Here is a 12,169-nt window from a genome sequence, read left to right on the forward strand (position 1 = left end):
GGTTTTGGGGGGACCAGAGTGTACCAGGCACTCCAAGTCCTGGTTGGTGGCAGCACTACAAGATCTAAGCTGGTAATTAAGCTTAGAGGAATTCATGCTGGTACCCCATCTTTTGGCCTCTAAGGTTCACAGTGGGGATTTATACCATAAACAGAGAGTCATCAAGATTCCAAACCACCATTAATGGCCCACACTTTGCATAATTACAATAGGTCCTCAGAGTTATATTTCATATTTCTAGTTTTAGATACAAGAGTGGTACATTTATACAAATAGATTGATCACGCTCAGTAGATTCTAAGCTTTGTAATACAAGAGACCTTTTACCTGAAGCATATTCCAGTTATATTATATTCACTCATTAGCATATTTTAATAAAAGCATATAGACCACAGCATCACAGCCTTATTTTCCTAATCTCTGCTGGCCATAGAGTTCTCCTCGTGTCTCTTGGCTTCCCTTAGCAATTTTCTACAATTTCTAACTTCTGATATATATTGATTACTATCAACTTCTTCTTTCTTTCATTTTATCTCTCGCTGTGTGTGTGTGTGTGTGTGTGTGTGTGTGTGTGTGTATATACATTTTTTTTTTTACAGCTGCCTTCACCTTCCCGCTAAACCAAGTTGCTGTTGTTTTTTAACTATCACAGCCTTTGTCCTTAATTGTGCACTTCTGGGTTTATGACTTTTTTTTTTGTCATCCAGGCATTCTTAAAAGATTTACAATTAGCATTCACCGTTATCTGATTAAATTCTTCTTTTCAGCTGATTTGGCTCATAATTGTTTTCAGCTTTGTGAAATTGGCCCTATAAAAGCCCCAAGTGTATATAGTCTGGACTTTATTCTATTTTCACATTAGAAATGTGACCAAATCATGAGCACTTGCAGTTAAGCTATCATTAAATTTTAGTTCTGTATCAGGTCCTCTATATCTATTAGGGCAAGATTTAATATAGAATTCCCCCATGTTGGCTGCAATACTTTTTGAACTGGGATATTGTCAGCTATAGTGGTTAGAAATTACAAGGCTGTTTTAGCCCTGGCAGCATTTATCAGTCAAACTGAGGCTCTCCATAATCACACGGTTTTTTTTTATTCCTGCACATTATAGATAGGTGCATAAGGAGGTTCCCTTGTCTGTAGCAGACATCAGATTGTGCTTTATCTGTTAGGTCATTGAGCCATAAGCATACAAAATAATTGTCTTTTGAGTTATCAGTGACTGGGAAACCGGTAATGCCATTTTTGATGTAGAGTGTCACTCCCCCCACCCCTTTTACCCGCTTGACCCTTCCTAAATAGGTTATAACCATTGATTTTAACATGCCAGTCAGATGAATCAGCTCACCATATGCAGAGCCCATACATAGCTGTAATATAGTGAGCTTATAGAAGACTATGGCATATTTTATCATCAGTCTGAAATGTAAAGGGTTGCTGAAATGTAAAGGGTTGAAATGAACTATTAAACACTTTATCTAAGGTGTTAGATTAATCCAATGAGGAACTTATTGACCGAGGAAAGTCAAATCAAGATAGCTCAGGTCAGCTCAGCTTTAAAACACATGCCACAACTTTCAGCTTTACAGAACTCTTCCCCTTTTCTGACGTTTAAGGGGATCACTTTCCACAGTTTAGTTTTGGGATTTTTGGGGAGGGCCTTTGTGACAATTCTTTGCTTACACCAAACCACCAGCCCTCTCCCCGGAAGAACCTGCAGAAGTGACCACCATGCCTCTCTGCTACAGGAGCCAGTTTATTGTGCTGAAGTGCTAATCTAACCTACAGCATTGTATTTCTAAGGCACTTAGTAGCTAAATTCCTAATGAAAGTGATGCAGGAACATAAGGGGCAAGAACAAACTAAATAAGAGGGGGAAAAGTATGAAAGGCAGAATAGTCTGAAACCTGAGGAAGAACCAGCGGCTAATAAAGCTGTTCTGTAATCTCTCTAAACAAGGTAGTGTAGGGCAGGATTCAATTCAGGCCAGAGCATCTCAATAAACTGATTTTTTTTTCCCCTGACGGCCTTACAGAATTCCATAAAAATAAGTGCCGACAGCCATATTAAATAGCTGCTCTTACTGGGGGAGGTATGATCTCAAGCTGCAAACAGTTGACTTTTGTCAGTATTTGAGTCTCAGTGTGTGTATATAGTCCCCTTTTCGGTTTTGTGATAAAGAAAAGAGTAAGGGCAGAAAATACTTCAACATACAGAAATTCACTTTTGTAACAGAAATGAAAAGGAACTCATCTTGGTTATGAAGAAATTACAAGCTGTCATTTGGTGATCCCACATGGCAGTCCCTGCTCACCGACCCATGGATGAACTGTTTGGTAAATCTGGGGTCAGGAAAAAACTGACAATATGTCAGCCATTTTGTTTTGCCTTCCTCTGGAGCACTGAGTGGGACCCATCCTTATTGCCAGGTGAGTGTAATCCACTCAATTTCCTGAGAAGGAAATTGGTCCAACCAGCTTTAAGTGCAACTGAAATTAGGACAGTTTTTCAGAAAATATAATAAAATGTCAGAGAAAGAAGATCACCCTTCATCTGTCATGTGACCAGGGGCGGTGCTGGACATTTTGCCGCCCCAAGCACGGTGGCATGCTGCGGGGAAGGACGCTCTGCTGGTCGCTGGTCCCGCGGCTCCGGTGGACCTCCCGAAGCCGCGGGACCAGCGGATCCTCTGCAGGCACACCGCCAAAGGCTGCCTGCCTGCCGCCCTCCTGGCGACCGGCAGAGCACCCCCCCGTGGCATGCCGCCCCTAAGCACGCGCTTGGCGTGCTGGGGCCTGGAGCCGCCCCTGCATGTGATAATGCTAAAAAGTCACAAAACAAGTTGCTCAGATCCAACCTTGAATGAAGAGTTTTAATAGCTTCAGGATATGTTATTAGCCCTAAAACTACTTTGTCTTGCTCTACTTCACTACAGAATTTTGATTAGACCTTCCCTAATAACCAGCCTTTCTGCTACAAAGTTAAACCACCAGTACCTATATGTAATCTGACATATTTATTTTATGCTCTCATTATTTTTCTTTTTGTGGCCTTTTTAAAGTGGTGTCACAATTCCTTCCACATTTGTCCTGACTGGTGATCACATCCTTTCCTTCACTGCTCTGATATGGTCGGATTCTTATGCTCTGCTTGTACACTGAGCTGACAATCAACTACACTTTCACTCGCCTTAAGACACCTTCACATTGCCAATGGGTTGTAAAGGGGCTGTTGCATGAAAGAGAATCAGGTTCACAGTGCTCAGTTTTGCAGAGTGGAGCACTATAAAACCACTGTCTTCTCGGCATAGATCTCAACTCCTGAGAGTACTGAAATGCATTATCAAGCGTCCTATATCATTCCTTCAACTCATCTCCAGGCAGGTAACAAAATATGGAAGATTTCAATGAAAGCAGGTTGAATGAAATGCCTGTATCTAATCTCGCTCTGGTGTGTCTAAATTTCCTGTCACTTTGGTAGCTAAATGCTGAGAAATGTCAAATTCTTCAGCGTTGGTGCAATAAACTTGAGCAGAGCGTGAAAAAAAAAAATCTAACTCCTGGTGAGTGTAATCAGCTTTTAGATATCATGCCACACTCTTCAGATTTTTGGCTCAGTTCTGATCTGTGGCCAAATCCTGAAACCCTTACTCCAGCAAAAATTGCCAGTATTTCAAATGAGATTTACTTGAGTAAGAACAGGCTAATGATCCTGATTCTGCATTGCAATGCTCATTGTACAGTCATTTACACATGATGAAAGTATCGGAAAATTGGGTGTAAAAGGCTGCTAGTCCAATTTGATTGCATTTCACATCCATTTTGCATTCATTCTACACAGGCCCAAAGACGTCCTGATTTAGCTCACTGACATAATAAAGTTGTCTGAGTAAAAACAGTAAAAATACATGGAAAAGGTCAGGATTTGACCCATGATCTGGCAAATAGAAAATACTACAGGCGCAGATAGAGGAGACTTCACAATCTCACTTTGGCAGCACTACTTCAGACGGATTATTTGTCTTTAGTAGCCTCCTTCCACCCTCCCCTTTCCCTATCCATAATGAAAAGTATTCAGGATGTCCAGAATGTCTGCTTAGTAGTATCCAACAAGTCACTCAGTGTAATAGTGGGGTTTTCTGGAGAGGCATGAGCCATTGAAAAGCAAAGATTTATATCCAACTGCATGCACTTATTATGCCACAATTAAATATCTCCATTATTTGGGGGATAAGGGCACATACAAAAGACAGATAAAAAAAAAACAAAGGGCAACAAATTCTGATGTTTTTATAGGGGACAGAAAAAAATGTATGTGTAGGATTAGTGACAGCTGGATCCACCTTGGTAACGATCAGATAAAGGAATGGCAGCAAGCATGTTTCCATGTAGATACTAACATTGGCTAATATATGACTCTGCTTATCTCAAGTGGGTCTGACACTAGATTTCAATTATTTTGCTATGTAATATACATCTTCTACATTTAATAGAAGGGGTCTTATCAAGGAACATTCAGAAAGAGCAACCAGAAGAGAGCTAGCAGGAAATATCACCATCCTCATCATGAGCCTGGCTCAGAGATTACATGACAGATGTGGCTTCTTTCTGTTCACACAGAACTTTGAGGCCAATAATAATAATAATAAAAAAACCCACACAGATACAGCATAGCCACATTTTACACTTTTATCTGGGTTTAGATCAACAACACAGAGAAAATACTTTGGTCAAACACAAGAAGAAGAGGTTGCCATGTAGGTCTTTCTGGCAGCAATAAACACAGTAACATGGAAAAATGCTGGTGCCCTCATGAAACACTGAATGTATATCTTGGATTGGCACATAGAACTAATAAATACAGTGTTTGTACTTAGCATTTGAAAACAGAATTGCACATGCAGGATGTAACCAGGCTACTGCTCACCTTCACCATTGTCCCTGTACTATTTTTTACACTTAGTTCTTTGTCCCCATTTTCTCTGCGACAAACAGAAGAGAATTTGCTCGGCTGCTCAGTGTTTCAGTGACACAGTTGGTAATTGTGTGACCTGTTTGGATAAGGTTGCTTTAGTCCTCATTGGCAGAATTGGTATCTGCTCTAAAGCTTTAATTGAAACATCATGCATTGTAAGTGGCAGTGGGTCACTGCTGGGGTAAGGGGAATGTTCTTCTCTCAAGCTGATCAGGAGAGGATAGTACTGAGCAAAGATATAGTATAGGGACTTGTGTGTGAATGCAGCTCTTACAGTATCAAGAGTCAGTAGTACTACCACACAAAGAAAGACATATCAATAATATATTGTACAAGCTTATTCAGTAACACATCTTGATTTGCAACACTGTACAGTTTAAATCTAAAATGCACGGCCTCACTCTGAGGTGACAAACAGTACTATCAACATAATAAAGGCAACACAGTTACAGACACAATTTATTTCCTCTTCTCACGTCACATCCTCATGACATTACACCGAATCAATACCCCATTTATGTATTTTAGGTCAAATTAAACCACTCGGCACTAGTTTTCTTCAAGTATTTTAGAGTGAGTAAAACAATCTTGCTTTACAAATGAAAGTGGCTATGTAGATTTCAGTCAAAGCTACAACCAAAACTTAACTAGGGTTATAAATAGAAACAGGTCTGAGCCATGAAGTCCTGATCCAAGCTCTTTCAGATTTTGAGGAAGAGGAGGTTGAAGCTCAGTTTCCACTTCCGTGCCTCCCCTAGTGTTGAAGAATGACTCAATATATCAGTTATGCAGGATTTTGCACCCATGATTTCTAAATGGGTCTGGATGACTCTACAATGACTGTGCTATGAGTATCTAGGCATATCTCAAAGCATTCTAATAGCAATTTCAATCAGATAAACTCAATGTAGAGCTGGTTAGTAGATTTAATCAAAACACTTTTTTCATCTGAAAAAGGTGTTTTGACTAAACTGAAATTTTTCACAAAGTTGTATTGAGTTCTACAAAATTTCAGGCAAATGAAAAAGAAGTTCAGAATGAAAATTTTCAGAATTTCCATTTTGTGGGAAATTGCAAACGTTGTTGTTATTCTGAATTAGAACAAACATTTTTGAACGTTCCCATGAAACTGAAATTCTGAGTTTCCACCAGCTCTGTCCCAGTGCTGGGAATGGGGATGTTTAGAAAAACTGTTGTCATGTGGAAAACTCAGGTTCCACCATGACATGAGCATCTGACTTAGGACCCTACCCTGAGACCTTTACATATACAAAAGTCCTTATTCATCCAATTAGCATTGCTCCTGGGAGATTTAGTAGGATCTGGGTCTTAGTGAATTCTAGTCAATTGTAGTTTTCAATTTATTTTTATCTCTAACGAATAAATTACTGTTTGCAAAGATGCTTATGACACAAATATTTAGTGTAAAGTGTGGCCCTTTTTGATGGGCTGTTTAAAAGTAGAACAAAGAAACGATACAAATATAACCTTAGTTCAGTCTTGATTAGGACAGTATATTGATTGTCCATTTGCTTAGGTTAGGCCACATAAGAAATATATTTAGGAATAATAGCATCCTATTGTTGTATTGTAGTAGTTCTTATTAAGAGTTTTTAAGAGCTGCAGTACTTGTGAGGATTTGCAATATTTAACTCTAGAGATGTACAATCCATGTGACATATAGAAATGAGACACTGAACCTTTCAAAGAATTTATGTGGGCTTATGGTTCAAAATAATCTTTGCAGATATTTGATGCACCTCTATTAAAAGAAAAAAAATCTTGTTTAGTTTTCAGTTTCTGCCCCTGCATTTTTTATAACCCATATAAAATAAAAATCTATAGTTTACAAAATAGGATATTTTAATATATATATATTGCTTTTTTAAAATTATATGTATTTAAATACATTTGAAATGTTGCTATAGATAAATTAGAAATTTTGTTCTAAATCTAAGAAAAAGGCAAAATATTTTCACTTTTAAACATACAATTTCTTTACTTTATGCATCTTACTTCCCCCTCATTGGATTTTGTCACCATTTGGGGCAAATGTGGCACCACTCAGACTACTTTTAACCTAAAACATGTATTTACTAACTGTATTAAAATCTGGGGGGAAATTGCAAGTATCTTCTGTTATTTCTTATGTGTATCTAATTATTAAAGAGGTATTCTAAAACTCAAGAGAGGATTTTAAAAGGAGCATGTTTCTTGATTTTAAACCGTACTCTACTTTGACGCCACAATATAGAAATAGATTTACTTTGGAACAAACTACAAATACATTCACACAGTTTGTGACAGCTTAATTGTCTACCTACAGGTTCTGGACCATACTCGCAGACCAGATTATTATAAATCTTGTCCCAGACGTTCTATTTCCTCAGTTAGGAAATCAATGTCTTGATGAGAAGCTGCTGGGTTTGAGATGACCATACGGAAGAAGTTCACTTTGTCTCCCAGTGGTTGATAGCTGACCATAGTAGTTCCATATTCCATCATTCTGGCTTTTATCACTGGGGCCACCTGCAAAGGCACGATACAAATATCAAATAATTATTTCTAATTCTAGAATTTGTTTGCTTTTTTAAATAAGAGCAGGAAGCTAAAACAAAATAAGAAAAAAGTTAATTTTTGGCCAAAAACAAATACAGCACAGAGTAAACTGATTAATTTAGACATTGGAGAGGGTACAGAGAAGATCCATGTGAATGACTAAAGGATTAGAAAACATGCCTGATAATGATAGCCTCAAAGAGCTCAATCTATTTAGCTTAACAAAGAGAAGGATAAGGGAGTGATTTGATTACAGTCTATACATATCTACATGGACTACAAATATTCAGTAATGGGCTCTTCAGTGTAGCAGAGAAAGGTTTACTATGACTCAATGGCTGGATGCTGAAGCTAGACAAATTCAGACTGGAAAGAAGGGGCCCTTTTTTGATGAAAAAACTAACTATGGGAATAATTTACAAGGGTTAATAGTGGATTCTCTGTCACTGTTAATTTTCAATCAAGTTTGGATGTTTTTCTAAACTATAAGCTCTAGGAATTATTTTGGGGAATTTTTATGGCCTGTGTTATGCAGAAGGTCAGAATGGATGGTCCTTTCTCGTCTTGGAATCTATGGCTAGTCTACACTACCGCTTAAGTCAATGTAACTTAAGCGATGCAAGTTATATCGCCTTAAAGCAGTGTCCATACTGTGTTATGTCGGCGGGAGATATTCTCCCGCTGACAGAGTTTCCACCTCTCGTTGATGTGGAGGTATTATGCCGAAGAGCGACTGTTCTCCTATCAGCATAGCGTGTCTTTAGCAGAAGCGCTACAGAGGCGCAGTTGCATTGGTGAAGCTGTGCCAACGTAGCGTGATAGTGTAGACTAGCCCTATGACTCTATGAAAGTACTGCATCAGAAAGGCATTGGTGGCATTGTCATACTCTTATTACAGTCAGTGGGAGATTTCCACTGACGTTGGCTCCAATTCAGCAAGGTATTCATTAGGACTGGTTGAAAATTTTCCATCAACACTATTTGTATTTTTTTTTCTTCAGAAAATTGGATTTTCAACTAAACAAACATGAAAATGTCTGATTTTCAAGGGAAAAAATGATTTTTTTCATTGAAAAAACAAATGTCTGAAACCTGAAATGTTTGTGGTTTTCAGCTGAAAACTGAAATATTTTGTCCAAGCCGCAGAATATTCTTATTTAGATATGTCACTGCAGTGCCTCATGGGAGCTGCAGTTTGGTTACCTCATGTCTCCATTCTTCTCTGTGAACCATGCTCCCCTGCTGGATGTTAGCTCTCATGATGCACAGCGGCCATGGAAATCCCATGATGTGCTGCATCCCATCATCAAATGAAGAGACAAGATGCATCATGAGTAAGGCTACATTTTAGTCACAGGTATTTTTAGTAAAAGTCATGGACAGGTCACGAGCCGTAAACAAACATTCATGGGCCCATGACCTGTCCATGACTTTTACTAAAAATACCTGCCATGACTAAAACTTGGGCAGAAGGGGGCAGGAGTGCTCTGGGGGGGTGGTCTGGGGGCACTATAGGTGGGGGTCTAGGTGTCTCAGGACCCCTTTGGTGCTGGGGGAGAGGGGTCGGGCAACAACACTCAACCTGGAACCCCCACTGGTGCTGGGGGAGGGGGTTTGTAGTGCTCAGCTCAGGACCACCGCTGGTGCTGTGGGGGCCGGTGGCAGTGCTCGCCCTGGGACCACTACGGGTGCTGGGGGGTGTGTGTGTGCAGGTGGCGGTGCTTGGCCGGAGTCCACTGCTGGTGCTGGAGGGGTGGTGGCAGTGTGTAGCCTGGGATCCCCGCTGGTGCTGGAGGGGTGGTGGCAGTGTGTGGCCTAGGATCCCCGCTGGTGCTGGGGGGTGGTGGCATTGCTGGCAGGCTACCTACCTGGATTCGAGTGTATCTGCAGCTCCTAGGGGGAGGGATGGCCAGGGGGGCTCCATGCACTGCTCCTGCCACAAGTGCCAGCTCTGCAGCTCCCATTGGCCAGGAACCACAGCCAAAGCTAGCTGCAGGGGTGGCGCCTGTGGGGGCAGTGCCTGCGGGCGCGGGCAGTGCATGGAGCTCCCTGACCCTTCCACCTAGAAGCTGTAGGGACGTGCTGGTAGGAGCCGGGGAAGACCCCACCCCAGGTAAGCGCCGCCCCGCACCCTAACCCCATGCCCCAGGCTTGGGTCCCCTCCCACACAGCCAAACTGCTGCTGCTGGCCCAGGGTCTGCCTGTCTTGGGTAGCCCCTGAGCCAGCACTAGCCGCTGCACAAGTCATGGAAACAGACTCACAGCTTTCATCATGGGAGATGTAGTTGAATCAGGGAGACCAGCCTATAGAGAAGCTTAGTGAACCTGAACGACAACTCCCATGAGGCACTGTGGCAGCACCTCTGAATCAAAATATTTCAATTTTTGGATGAAATATTTTTTATTTTGATTTTTCACTGAAAAGTCTAAATTTTTTCTATGGAAAGCTTCAATTTTTCATTATTGTAAAAAAAAATTTTGATGGAAAAAAGACTCATTTTCTGACCATCTCTAATAGGTATGCATGTGCCTACTTTCAAGTATGTGAGTAGTCCCACTGCCTTTAGGTAGGCATGCTGGAGGGAAGTGCAGGTAGGTTCCCAAGATTATTTCATCATCTGATTTGTCACTTTCCTATTTTAGATAAAAGCAGCAGTATTTACAAGGATTTAACTTTACATGTACCAGCAGACGTTGCATGACATCGCAAAGGCAGTCATGACACCTTGCAAAGGCACAAAGCCGTTCTTTATATTGGCAATAAATGGCTCAGAGCTATTCTAACCAGTGTGCTAACACTCAGTATTGCTGACAAATGCAATTAACACGTCATTTTCTGCATAATCCTCAAGCATATTGTTATAATCACTTTCCATTTGTTTTCATATGCTAGACCTCTACCACGCAACCAAATTAAAGCCTCTGGTCAAATTGTTACATTTGTTAGGATCACCAACTGCAATTTAAATTGTTACCATCGAGGATGACTAAGGTTCAGATAAACACCAGAGAGAAAAATACTGAGAAAGGGCAAACACATGGAATACAAAACACACAGACCAGGATTTGGGTGAACTGAATTACAGGTGCATTTTGTAAACCCACTTACCTTGCAGAAAGAAACAATTAAAATAACACTGGAAGTGTTCAAACAATCACCTTTATGTCACTAGTTTTTCCAATTTATAAAAAAATAACTAGATACCTCCCCCCGCCCCTGTGCTCTGAGTGTTCTGACAAAGCAACTCCCTAGTGGATCACCTCCTCATCACAGCCCCATTCTTGATCACACGACATCCCCGTGGCAGCTCATGTGGAGAAATAACACTAGGAAAGTCTTTGTGTATTTTCAGCCCTCTTTTAAGCACCAAATATTTTGGTTTCTTATTAATCACATTGTCTGCTCTTGCTCTTCACTTCAACTCCCGTTCCATCCGTTCTGTTTCTCTCATCCCCCTGTACAGGCCAGGGCTGCCCAGGGGTGGTAGGGGGCAAGTGGGGCAATTTGCCCCAGGCCCTGCAAGGGCCCCCATGAGAGTTTTCTGGGGCCTTTGTAGCGGGGTCCTTCACTCGCTCCGGGGGCCCCAGAAAACTCTTGCAGGGCCCGGGCCCCCAGAGCTTCTTCCGCTCTGGGTCTTCGGCGGTGGGGGGTCCGTCTGCTCCGGGACCCACTGCCAAAGTGCTCCGAAGACCCATGGCAGGGGGTCCTTCTGCCCTAGTACCCGCTGCCGAAGTGCCGGGTCTTTGGCGGCAATCTGGTGGTGGGGGCCGAATCCTCTGGGCGGCCCTGGCACAGGCTGCCCGATTCTCCTCCTCCTACTCCCTTGGACAGGCTGTCTGGTTCTTCTCTCTCACCCTCTCTGCAACACCTTCTGGCATTTCTAGTCCCTAAATACAGCTCCTGTTTCCTCACCTCCTCCACTTATATAGCAGTGGTCCCTCAAGGAGGCAGCTGGGCTGGCTTCTCTTCCTTACTTCCAGATCTTTTTACAGGCCTCCAGTCTCTTTGGAAGCTGGAAGTAAGGAGGAGCAGCTAGCATTATGTGACCGTCCAGGCCTCTGTAGACCACCACCAACTGCTCTGCAGACCACAATTTGAGAAAACCATTATGTTAGAGATGAGCCTGATATTCAAAGATAGGATCCAAATTTGGTTTGAACTTCCTCAAAGTTGGGGACTGAAGGGTTGTTATCTAAGATTCTTGTGCAAGCACATCGCTAATATTTTGAAACATTTTCAGCTAAAAATACCTGTGGCCTTTATGTTGATGACATGGGCATGCCTTGCATACAATGAACCAACATATCTTATTTACCTTTAAAAGACGGTTCATTCTTTCTTCGTTGTCCTCCATGCTGCGCAAACTGGGAGGTACGTACCAGAAGCAGACATTTGTGTGCTGAGGCTAAACACAGAATAATAATAGCTTACAAGGCAAAAAATGTTCATAAGATCTCAATTGCAATTAATTCCATGCCTTTCCCTCCTCTCATACATCATGTTATGACAGCAATCATTGGCTTTCATTACTGCACACAACAGAGAGTCATTAGGATCATTATTAGGGATAATTTTAGGCAATTTATCCCAAAGAAGACAGACCCAGCTATACATCCCTCACTGTGCCTATGC

General features: G+C 41.5%; 1 protein-coding gene across 4 annotated transcripts in view; it reads right to left on the minus strand.

Moving 5' to 3' along the window:
- Nucleotides 1-7,127: 7,127 nt before the first annotated feature.
- Nucleotides 7,128-12,169, minus strand: part of GAD2 (glutamate decarboxylase 2) — a 57,612-nt gene continuing 52,570 nt past the window's right edge. For all 4 annotated transcript variants that reach the window (XM_032786228.2, XM_032786229.2, XM_075062279.1 and 1 more), the window contains 2 exons: nt 11,853-11,942; nt 7,128-7,506 (listed from right to left, as the gene is read on the minus strand). In XM_032786228.2, coding sequence (XP_032642119.1) covers nt 7,333-7,506; nt 11,853-11,942 — 264 coding nt within the window. In that variant the 3' untranslated portion in view covers nt 7,128-7,332. The remainder of the gene's footprint in view (nt 7,507-11,852; nt 11,943-12,169) is intronic.

The sequence above is a fragment of the Chelonoidis abingdonii genome, chromosome 2 (assembly GCF_003597395.2).
Source record: "Chelonoidis abingdonii isolate Lonesome George chromosome 2, CheloAbing_2.0, whole genome shotgun sequence".
Lineage (NCBI taxonomy): Eukaryota > Metazoa > Chordata > Testudines > Testudinidae > Chelonoidis > Chelonoidis abingdonii.